Source organism: Denticeps clupeoides, chromosome 2 (assembly GCF_900700375.1).
Source record: "Denticeps clupeoides chromosome 2, fDenClu1.1, whole genome shotgun sequence".
In the NCBI taxonomy this organism is placed as follows: domain Eukaryota; kingdom Metazoa; phylum Chordata; class Actinopteri; order Clupeiformes; family Denticipitidae; genus Denticeps; species Denticeps clupeoides.
The window spans coordinates 22,409,380-22,421,471 of NC_041708.1; the positions used below are offsets into that span (position 1 = coordinate 22,409,380).

A 12,092-nucleotide genomic window follows, 5' to 3' on the forward strand; every position below is an offset into this window, starting at 1 on the left:
TCAGGGCTCTTAGTTTGTATACTTGATATTCTATAGAAATCGAACGAGAATTGCTGGTGTCTTCCTATTGTAAGTCGCTTTGGATAAAAGCGTCTGCCAAATAAAGTAAAGTAAAGTAAAGTAAAGTAAAGTAAAGGTTTTATTACTGGGCATCTAAGATTAAGATCCTCAAATACTGGCTTCAGTCTGAACCATCAGATGCTCAAATCAATTGGTTGGCAATAGAAGCAAATTCGGTCAAACCTACATCTCTGAGAGCTTTAGTGCACTCTGCTATTCTGTCTTCCACTTTGCCTTATACTAAAAATAGGATTGTTAGAACTACTCTCAGAATTTGGGTGCAGTTTAAACGGTACTTTGGGTTACAAACTTCTTCCACCTATGCCCCGCTGGCGGCAAATCACCAGTTCCCGCCATCTCTGGTTGATGATCTGTTCTCTATGTGGTCAAAAGCTGGAATTCACTGTTTTAAAGACCTATACATAGACAATGTCTTTGTCCTTTGTGTGACCGATGTCAACAGTCCCCTGCCAATATTATTCATATGTTCTGGCTTTGCCCTTCTTTACACCAGTACTGGACTGAAATATTTGACATGTTGTCAGAATTTGTGGGGAAAAGAATAGAGCCCAACCCACTTGGGGCATTGTTTGGGGTTTTCTCCTCACCTTCATTATCTGTTCATCAAAGGGACATGCTGGCCTTCTCTACCTTACTGGCAAGAAGACTAATTACAACAAACTGGAAATCCTCGAAACCTCCCAGCCAAATTCACTGGATACGAGATATTCATTATTTTGTTAAACTGGAAAGGATAAGACTTTCACTTAGGGGTTCCCTTAAGACATTTAAAAAGATATGGGGTCCTTTCCTTGATCTGGTTAAGAATATCGGTGGAGCTCTGCAGAGGTGGTTTTAAATGTATTTATTTATTTATTTATTTATTTTTGTATAGGTTGATGGTGGGGGTGGATTGTAGGCTGCTTTTTTGTTTCTTTTGGTTTTTTCTTTTTTTTTCCCTCCTTTTTTTGGGTGTAATATCTGAATGTGTATGTATGTATCAACATATGTATATATTATTTTATCTTGTTTTTTTATTATTATTATCTTTTTTCTTCTGGTTTTTTTTTTTTTTTTTGGGGTCTAGGTTTGAGAGTTTGAGCTGTTTTCTTTTGTAACCTTTTGAGAATATTGTTATTGCCTATGCTCTAATTCTGATAAACAAAGTAAAAACAAAAAAACACTGCATACATTATTTTTACTTTAATGAAATGTTTTAAAAAACAGGATAAAAAACGTAGGTAACTTTCAAATGGAATAATAAGCCATAGAATGCATGCAACAAACTAAAATTGACTGTTTATGGTGAAGATTTGCAGGTGGGGACGGGGCTTTGTGAAGATTGCATGTGTACAGATGGGTTGGGGGAGGTAAATGTTTTTTACGGCATTTCATTACTAGCACGAATTTGCTTGTAGATGTCGATGATGTGACAAATGTCTAATGACCCGGACGAGTCTAAAAATCCAGCCGAACATGTACACAACTCTACACAACTTAAAGTCTAAATATTGCTGTTTACTCGCCCCAAGAGGTGTCAGATGTTGAAACGCTATGTTAATTGAACGAACTTCTAGCTCCCCTCAGGCATTTATTGCATCTTCAGTATGCCGTGAGAACTAAGATGAAGAGACAACATTTAGATCAGCAAACACAAAGTTGGATCAGCCTGTAGTGTGTTTTTCTACTTTAATTTTGAGTGTGTCTCCAAATCCAGACTACCATGGGTTGATAAATTTGATTTCCATCAATAAATCTTTTTGTTAGCACTATGTAAAGAATAAAGTATTTAAGAGTACATTTACATTTACAGCATTTATCAGAGTATATCATTCATTCATTCATATTTTTAATAAAGGGTATATATGAATATATGTATATATGAATGTAGCCATACAATATTATGTATGTATATATGTAGTGGGTATTTACATATATTGCACATTAGAACTACCATGGTGTATTAAATGTATATACATATCTATATAGTGTATGGGTCAGCTGCGAGGACTTTTGTGTCAATTTTTGTCTGAAGGAAATATAATACTGTATATAGCGGGTATGTATTCAAAAGTATTCAAACCCCCTTAAATGTTTCATTCTTTGTTAAATTGTGGCCATTTGCTAAAACCATTTAAGTTATTTTTTTCCTCCTTAATTTCCTCCACATACCATATTGAAAGAAAAAAAACGAATTCTTGACATTTTTGCAAATGTAGTAACAAAGAGAAAAATTAAATATCACTAGACCCTTTGCTGTGACACTTATATATTTAACTCAATTGCTGTCCATTTCTTCTGATCGTCCTTGAGATGGTTCTACACCTTCACTTGAGTCCAGCTGTCCTTCATCATACTGATTGGACTTGATTAGGAAAGCCACGCCCCTGTCTATATAAACTCACAATGTATGTCAGCGCAAATGAGAATCATGAGGTCAAAGGAACTGCCTGAAGCGCTCAGAGACAGAAATGTGGCAAGGCACAGATCTGGCCAAGGTTACAAAAATATTCTGCTACGCTTTCTAAGAGCACAGTGGCCTCCATAATCCTTAAATGGAAGATATTTGGGATGACCAGAACCCTTCCTAGTGCCTTGGTGAGAGATGAAAGCCTCACTCAGCCTTGGTGAGAGATGAAAAGAAGATCCCAAAGATATCGAATAGAACTAATTCACAATATTGAAGAGTGATTGATTAGTAACCAACCACTTCAGAATTCATATAAATTAAGAAAGACTCATAGTAAACATCAAAGTTATGGTGGTTATTTATAGAATTTCAAGAACATTAGTCATTGCATTATGTGCAATCATCTCATAACTTGTCATTTTCGTGTGAATTTTAGTGAATTTCAACAATTAACCTATTTTAGTGGCACCTTGAGGTAGGTGTGTTATGTCCTGTAATGTTAATTATTATAAAGATCTGAGGCTAAAAAGTCCAAAGGTGTTGCTTTTTCAGGTCCAGCAATTCTGAAGTATTATGCATGTACCCTTGTGCTTGTGGTAGATAAGAAGATAGTAGCATGTGCGTGTTTCACATATTTTAATATTGTGACAGCACGCATTTCTGAACTATCATTTTTTTGTTGGATAAATACAAAAATATATTTATGTTTCTGACCTTTGATACGCGCAGGTTCGTCCTCTTGATCAGTTAGACTAGTCTGGATTTCAAATGTGTTCATTATAAAGCATTACTATGTTGTGTTATGACTAAATATAATACTGTATGTCTATGTACAGTAGTGTAAGAAAGTATTTGCCCTCCTGTGATTTCTTACATTTTTCCATATTTAAATGTTTCAGATAATATTAAATATTAGTTAAAGACAACACACCAAATGATTTTATTATAAATTTTTTTTGTTTTTGTTTTATTATTTATTAAACGTTGAGCTGAGGACAAATAAGGACAGAATGAAAGTGACCATTTTTAACCCCCGATGCATCACAACTCGTTCATAAATTTAAATATGGACAAAAAAAGGACATGGCCATCAAACTTATGGTGTTTATTAATAGAGTTTAAAGAACATTACAGTCATCGCATTATGTGAAAAAAATCTTTGTTGCATAATGTCACATTATTGTTCCTCGAGGGGAAAAAATGTAGCTAGAGACTCCCTAAACCGACTGACATTAACAACTACAACATCTACTTCCCCTTAGGTCCTAATGTAACGAGTATGTGGTGTGGAGGTATTTTCTAAAGCACAACCACAGCCTCGTAGCAGCTATCATCCTTCCAGTAAGCGGTCAGCCCTTCCCCTCCCCCCTTCCTGTGCATTATTTCTGACTCTAGCTGCAAATCCCACATGGGCCAGCATCCATTCACCACCGTCTGAGAACCACTTCAACTGCAAGTGGGCAGTTTATTACCAAACACATTACAGGATAAATGCAGTGAGTAGACTGGTGACAACTAAATGGCAGTTATATGATGCAGTTAAATATCAGCTAAATTTCAATATGGACAGATACTCAATTAAGCAGCCTATAACCAGCAGGTGGCACTAGAGGGCAACTGGTCATTGTCTTCATAACAAAATGTAAAACTAAGAATATCCATAAATAAAAAATAGATCAGAATAGGCCATGTTGTTAATTGGCACATCCTAGGTTTAATAAAGTTGCTTTATGAAAATAAAAACCACTCGGTCAGCCATACCAGGCTGAGTGTAAGCATTTACAGCTGGAGTCAGACGTAATGCCCTGAGAACTGGAGGGCCACACCCCCCTAGGTCAGGAAGAGAACAGGAAGGCACTGCTTTAAAAAAAGAGCCCATCACCTCACTCGTATGGATGCAGAAATGTACGAGTTGTACGAGAAGGCACGGCGCTTCCCAAATCCTAAAGAAGAGGAGCTCCGGTTCATAAAGTGCATCATGTGACTCACAGTGATCTCCTCCCACCAAAGCATGGGGTGGTTTACCTCTCTCTGTGACACACACACACACCTACCTACCTTTATATGGCTTTTAAACATTTCCTTTAAAAAAATCAATCAACGCCAGCACTAAACATTTTGTCATTGTACGTTTTAAAAGACCACATGGTCATACATACAGTGGTGTCCAAAGAGGCTTGGAGAGATCCGATAACAATGCACAAATTTTCCCCAATGGAATACAATGTATCTTCTTAAGTTCTTTTACTCCCTGATATATTTTCCCCTTTTTGCTTTCATAACAGAAGTCATACGAGTGGTATGGGTTCCACCAGCTTGTGTGGAACTCTAAAAAGTGGTGACCATTTGAACCTGCCCATTATTAATCTCCTAAAACTATATTTCCAGTATTCCAAAAAGATCCCAAGGTGCTTCATAGCGGCCTCAGACTTTTGGAAGCCCACTGTGTGTACCTCAGCGGTGATTAGTTCCGCAGAAGACGTGTACTTGCTTTTTTTCCCCCTCTCTCTCTCTCTCTCTCTCTTTTTTTTTTTTTTTTTTTTACATCACACACAAGCCCCAAGTGCAGAGTTTCATAAGCAGAAGCTTAAAAAAAAAACACAGGCAACACATATGACGGACACTGATATGTTTTCAGTGATGGCAGTGGAAATGAGAAGGAAAGGATAGGGGGAGGGAAGGGAGAAGAAAAAAAAAAAAAAATATTCCATGACGATTGGCCACTGCAAAAGATGAGCATGGCTCCCTTTTGAGCCATACCCATTGCTGGGATTGTCAATCATCCACATATTCACTTCAGAACAGCAGAGCGGTCAGTGTCCAGTATTCTCAAGCCCGGCCCTCAGGCACACAGAAACAACAAGTGTGGGTGAGTGAGGGAGCTACAACACCTTCTGATCTTTAGTTCAGGTGAAGGGAGAACCAGGTAATTTTCTAGTTTATATTCCAGGGGGGCAGGCGGGAGGGCGAGTGGCAGCGTCACTGCTCCAGCTGGGTGACCTGTATGACCGGCGGGGATGAACAGACCACTGGACGACACCAACATACAGAAGCCCTGAGGGACGGGGAGAAAGGAGAACAGTAAAACAACGAGCAGTAAATGCAACGAGCCTCGTAAACTACACTGCTCAAAAAAAATTAAGGGAACACTTTAACAAGATAATGTAACTGTGAAATCAAACTCTCCACTTAGGAAACTACACTCACAATCAAATTCACATATGGTTGTGCAAACTGAATAGACAACAGGTGGAAATTATAGGCGATTAGCAAGACATCCCCAATAAAGGCGTGGTTCTGCAGATGGTAACCACAGACCACTTCTCAGTTTCTATGCTTTCTGGCTGATGTTTTGTAGACAAGGCCAGAAGACAGGCCAGTACATCAGGAGGCGTGGAGGAGGCCGTAGGAGGGCAACAACCCTGCAGCAGGACTTCTACCTCCGCCTTTGTGCAAGGAGGAACAGGAGGAGCGTTGCCAGAGCCCTGCAAAATTGCCTCAAAATGTGCATGTGTCTGCTCAAACGGTGAGAAACAGACTCCATGAGGGTGGTATCAGGGCCTGACGTCCACATGAGGGGTTTACAGCGTGCAGCACGTTTGACAGAGAACACAAAGATTGCTAAATTCGCCACTGGCACCCTGTGCTCCTCACAGATGAAAGCAGGTTCACGCACATGAGTACATGTGACAGAGTCTGGAGATGCCGTGGAGAATGTTCTGCTGCCTGCAACATCCTCCAGCATGACCAGTTCAGCACACAACTGAGCCTCATTTTGACTTGTATTAAGAACATCATATCAAAGTTGGATCAGTCTGTAGTGTTTTGTTTTTTTTTACACTTTTTGAGTGCAACTCCAAATCCAGACCTCCATGGGTTGATCAATAATGTTTTCCATGGATAATTTTTGTGACAGTCAACTATGTAAATAGCAAAGTATTTAATAAGAATTTAATTCATTCAGATCTAGGATGTTTTATTTTTGTGTTCCTTTTTTTTTTTTTGAGTAGTGTATATGAAAACAATAACACTAAAGCCTTGTCGTTTGAATGTTTGCAGGCTTTGTGTGTTGCATGCCGTGTCACCTGAATGCTCAGCTGACCGAACGCTGGTGCAGAACGCCTATATGACTCTTCAATTTGCCCTAATAAACAAAAAAATAAACGGTCTGCGTTTGGTGCAGGTTCACCTGATGCCACAATTGCCAGAAAAATGCCTGGTATGACCTATAGAAGTGCATGATAAGAATCATAAAAGTCTCGAATTGAATCCAAAATCGATTCTTGATCTACAATTTGATTGACAAACACTTAAGATTTTCAGCCCTTATTGCAGTTTTCCAATTTGACTGTACCAGACACTAGGACTCACCAGCCAGGACTTTTGAATTAATAAAGAATAGCTAAATTACAATTCTAATAAAAGGTATCAGAAATATTTCCCCTGACATTAGTAAAATGGCACAAAATAAACCTAATAACACCCGCATGTTACATTGATAAACTTATGCCAGGTAAAATATGTTCAATTAAATGTGTATAAAATCCTGAAAATATGAATCCGTTCTGCATGTTGGTGGTTTACGGTCCAAGTTGAGTTTACCCGTTGAGTTCTGATGTTTTCTGGTCAGCCTCCACAACCGAAGACTCCACGTCCCCCTCAGGCTCCACCTCGATACTGCTCACACTACCCTGTACCGACACACACGGGCTCTCGCCACTATACAGACACACACACACACACACACACACGATGTGTTCATACATGGACTTGTGTGCATATTATTATAGTGTGTGTGTGTGTGTGTGTGTGTGTGTGTGTGCGCACCTCAGCCTCTGCTCTAACACACTGATCCTCTGCTGCTGCTCGTCCAGTTTCCTCTTCAGGGAGCTGATCTCTTTCTGCCTTTCGCCCAGCTCCCGCTGTAAACGGTAATTACTCTCCTCCAGCGTCTCACAGAAGGCCTGAGTGGCACGAGACCAATCGCAGACACACACACACAAAAAAAAAAAAAAAAAGTTTCACTTTTGTCAAAAATTATTGATTAATTTTCTACATTTTTTTTTTTGGACACTTCATACCCTACTCTCCTCCAGGCTGTCAAATGGGCCGGGCGGGTCATCGAGACAGAGGAATTCGTGAACAGGTACACTAAACACACACATACAGAAACACCCAGAGCATTCAGACAAAAATCTGCGGGAAACTGCATTTGCAGACATTTACATTGCATGGACTTATTTCCATAGATCTGACTAACACACACACACACCAGTTGGCGATGTCTTTGTGTGCCACCAGGTTTTGCAGGAAGGCTTGCAGGCCCAGCTGTCTGTCCTCCAGGAACTCAGAGTCGTAATTGTCCTTAAACCAGCGCTTTGGTGGCAAGGAAAGTCTGAACCCAGGAAACATCTCCTTCAGCTGAAACACACACACACACACACACACACACACACACACACACACACACACAGAGAGAGAGAGAGAGAGAGAGAGAGAGAGAGACTGGTGAATGGGTGAGTGTGTGTCTGTGGGTAATCAGGATGTTTAGGACAGAGGTCTCTGACACACACACACACACACACACACTCTCAGTTCTTCTCTACATGATGCCAACTGTTTTCTGACAGAAACACAGACAGTAATGAAGTGTAAAATCATGCATTTTGTAAAGGACACGCATGTCCCTGCAAATGAAAAAGCCAACACCCACTCAGTGGCTCTAGCGGGTAAGGAAACAGACCCGTAATCAGAAGGTCGTTGGTTCAAATCCAGACCCGGCAAGGTGCCACTGAGGTCCCCTTGATTGAGGTACCGTCCCGGGCGCCTTTTATGGCTGCCCGCGGCTCACCAAGGGTGAGGACACGTTTCGTTGTGTTTCAGAATGAACATCGCTCCGCTTCCACTTTACACTCGTATACCGGCTTCCTGTTATGTTCAGAAACATCTGAAGAGACTGATGGAGCAGATATGATTACATGGGTATTATATTGAAGGTTGCAGTAATCCGTCTACATTTGCTGACACCCGACACCCTTTTTTTTTTTTTTTTTCCCAGGGAAAACCAAATCAAATTCATATTTGCATGTCATACCAACCTTATCGTTGAGCCTTGCAAAGTCTGTGTAGCGTCTGAAAACCACCCAGCTCTCTTCAGCAGACTTCTTCACAAGAACTTTATAAACCTGCAGAACACACACAATTTATGCTGAATTCTGAATAGAATAGTTTAACAGACCCAACATTATGTGCACTCTTTAAGTTTAAGAAAATTACTGTAACTTTAAGGGACAGGAATAAGAAGACAATGTTCATTTGCATCAATTACACTCGTTCACAGTATGAAGAAAGTGAATCTGCATCGGGGATGGAGTGGGTCTGTGAACTTCAGGACATGCCTGCAGCAAGGTCACCTGACACCAGGAGGGCGTCGGTGTGTGTTTATTGTGGGTGGGATGGCACAGAGCTGGTGTGTGCTTAACGGGTGTTGTAGAGAGAGGCAGACAAACAAGTTCTACAAGTCTCACCGTGAACTTTGCCCTTTCCTCCATGACCTCATACCCCAGGACAGTAGGGGTCAGCGGGCGCTCCTGTGAGTCGGTGGCGGCCTCATTGTTGGGCGGGCTGTGTTGCTGCAGGCTGCAGCTGAACTCCACGGAAGGCGTGGAACCTGTCAGATGGGCACGGGTCACGGGGCTCTGGCACTGCAGTGGGGGGGTCATGAGCCCATGACCTCTGGGGGACTCTGAGCTGCTGGAGACACTTCCCAACGATGACGTTCTCTTCGGCCGCCGCACTGACCCTTCGATGGGCATTGGCACTGGCACAAATGGCGTAGCCATGTCAACGACCCCTCCCACTAGCGCCTGTCCTGCCGCCTCGCACAACAAGGTAGAAGAGAGGGCGGGGCAGCTAGCTCTGAAAAAACAACCAACATGCAGTCAGGATACTAGTTACATCCTGGCCATTTTATTACACAACCACCCACTACCAAAATGTCATAGAAAACATAATAAATGCTAAAAAAGGCAATAATTTCCATCCGTGTCTTGTTTGTAAGAATGCTGCACATTCTCTGGGCAGAGGTTCAAGAAATTAGAAACCATTCAGGGTGTAATACAATAAAGAATGTTACTGAGAGTCGCTCTTCATCGTCATGGTGGGATGATGTGTCCATCCTGAATGATTTGACATGCAGCGGATGAAAAAAAGTATTGCTTTGCACAATAAATGTTCCATTTTGGCATCACTCGGCTCTCCAGCACCCTCTACTCTTCTGATCAATCAATTTACATCCCTCACGGTGCCCGGGCAGCATGCCCAATTAAATGTCTTTCTGTTACATGCCATTTCATTTACAGGAAGTGCTGTTGATTATAAAAAAGCCTAAATCCTTCAACAGAGACTCCTCTGTCTACATTTCCAATGGATATATTCCACGGATATCCATAATTATCATTTTATACATGTAGCACTGTCCAATATAAACCATTAAAAACAAAACCACTGCAAGCATTTTGGTTAACGTAACGCTGCCTGTGTCAAACACTGATCAAATATAGACTTACCTAAACAGTCTACTGAAAAACATCCTTGTTTACATTAAAGGTCCCCTGTTATGATTTAATTTTGCTTTTATATCAGTCTTATTGGTTCAGAAATTCAGCCTTGATGCAGAATTAGCCACTTTGATCCAGTCCCACAATGAGATTTCCCAGGAAAAAGATATAATGAACCCACTGGTTCTTCAGATTCTCGCGTTATGAAGAGAAAAAAAAAACAAAAAAAACTTTTTTTTTCTTACACCCAAATAACTGAGCAACTGCAATGCTTCAGATGTTTTCAAGCCATGATGGTCAGTGGAGATAATGTTTTAGGGGAGGGGTGGGAAATTCCAGATCCAACCATCTGAGCTGCTGCTCTCTGAATGGCAAAGCAGAATGGCCAAAACACTCTTTACACCTATTGCCATTTCTAGCCACTGCAGGACCAAAGTCAGATGATGTTAAATCATCTCACAAAGTAAAAAAATCCTGATAATTTGAATAGACCATGAGACTAAGCAGCAATGCAATATTGTTCTCCATCTGTAGACTCCCACGTTTTTTTGCCAATTTCACTTCTTAATCGTTTTAGTTAGTGCCTTACTAAACTATTTCAGAGTTTGTAAAATAAGTTTCACTACTGACTAAAACTTTTGCACAGAACTATAAAATTACCTCTTATATAACATATTTACAATAATGCATAATATAGCATTGATCAATATATACCATTGTCTATTATATATCTCTCACTTTCCATTTATTATGTATTGAGCCCAACTAATCAACCTAATCAAAAAAAACCTGTGCATGCATTATACCTACATTTGATCTCAATCCATTGCATTTTCTGCAAAGAAAAATTGGGTATCCAATTTAGCGCGGAGTCCAGAGTTTAGTACTGACGTATTTTCTGTGTGGAGACATTGTGGAGAATCGACGAGCCAGCAGAGAAAGATATAAAACACATATACTGTCATCTCTACATTAACATATACAGTACAGGCCAAATGTTTGGACACATCTTCTCATTCAATGTGCTTTTTTATGATTGTGAACATTTAGATTGGTAGATTCTCATTGAAGGCAACTAAACTATGAATTAACACATGTGGAGTTATGTCCTTAACAAAAAAAGGTGAAATAAGTTTCTTCAAAATATCCACTGTTTGCTCTGATTACTGCTTTGTACACTCTTGGCATTCTCTCGATGAGCAAGAGGTCGTCACCTGAAATGGTTTTCCAACAGTCTTGAAGGACCTCCCAGAGGTGTTTAGCACTTGTTGGCCCCTTTGCCTTCACTCTGCGGTCCAGCTCACCCCAAACCATCTCGATTGGGTTCAAGTCTGGTGACTGTGGAGGTCAGGTCTCCACTTTTTGTTAAGTACATAACTCCACGTGTTCAATCATAGTTTTGATGCCTCCAGTGAGAATCTACCAATGTAAATGGTCATGTAAAGAAAACAGAAAATGAGAAGGTGCGTCCAAACTTTTGGCCTGTACTGTAGATTGTATGCATACATAGACGCAAATATCTGGTGTTACATGGCGTGGTTTACAAAAGCCCCAAATTACCCATTGTGCGCGAAGGCAAACTTTATAAAACGACGTAAAAGAACTTTGAGTAACAAAAGATGAATTAGTCAAAAGCATGACGCGGTAAAAAGTGGCTGATGATGCTCCCCATCCCTTCAAAACAGACAAACCGAAAGCGAATAAATCCCGACCGTGCTTGCCGCCGCCTCGGCCGTTGCTGTCGGCGTCTCCGCGGTCATGTTGAACTCCGCGTCCAGGGGAGTTTTCATTTGTAAACAGAGCGACCTCACAGCGCCATGCGCTGAAACGGCACAAACGCCTGACCGCGGCCGCGGCCGTGCGTCTTTACGTCATCGCCTGCGCTGCGTCCTACGGCGCGTGTCAAAATAAAAGCCTGAGCATCAAATTAAAAGCCCCTTTTACTTCAGTCGACAAAACGACATTCTGAACCATTCCTTCGAATTTCTAGCCAACCCCTTCTCAATTTGTGAGAGCACACGGAAGTACATTATTTTTACCTCACTGGCATGAAAGCAACCAGG

General features: G+C 40.8%; 1 protein-coding gene across 3 annotated transcripts; it reads right to left on the bottom strand.

Annotated features, from left to right (window-relative positions):
* Positions 1-3,560: 3,560 nt before the first annotated feature.
* On the bottom strand, positions 3,561-11,886 carry snx16 (sorting nexin 16). 3 transcript variants are annotated; one of them, XM_028968249.1, is made up of 9 exons: positions 11,742-11,886; positions 10,840-10,927; positions 8,998-9,388; positions 8,569-8,655; positions 7,743-7,891; positions 7,552-7,621; positions 7,298-7,434; positions 7,073-7,189; positions 3,561-5,525 (listed from the first exon to the last, which is right to left on the bottom strand). In XM_028968249.1, the coding sequence occupies exons 3-9, from the start codon at positions 9,310-9,312 to the stop codon at positions 5,450-5,452; spliced, it is 951 nt and encodes a 316-aa protein (XP_028824082.1). In that variant the 5' UTR covers positions 9,313-9,388; positions 10,840-10,927; positions 11,742-11,886; the 3' UTR covers positions 3,561-5,449. The 3 variants fall into 3 exon arrangements, with proteins under 3 accessions (XP_028824082.1, XP_028824079.1, XP_028824081.1); XM_028968246.1 differs by lacking the exon at positions 10,840-10,927; XM_028968248.1 differs by lacking the exon at positions 11,742-11,886 and having other exon boundaries at positions 10,840-11,103.
* Positions 11,887-12,092: the final 206 nt, after the last annotated feature.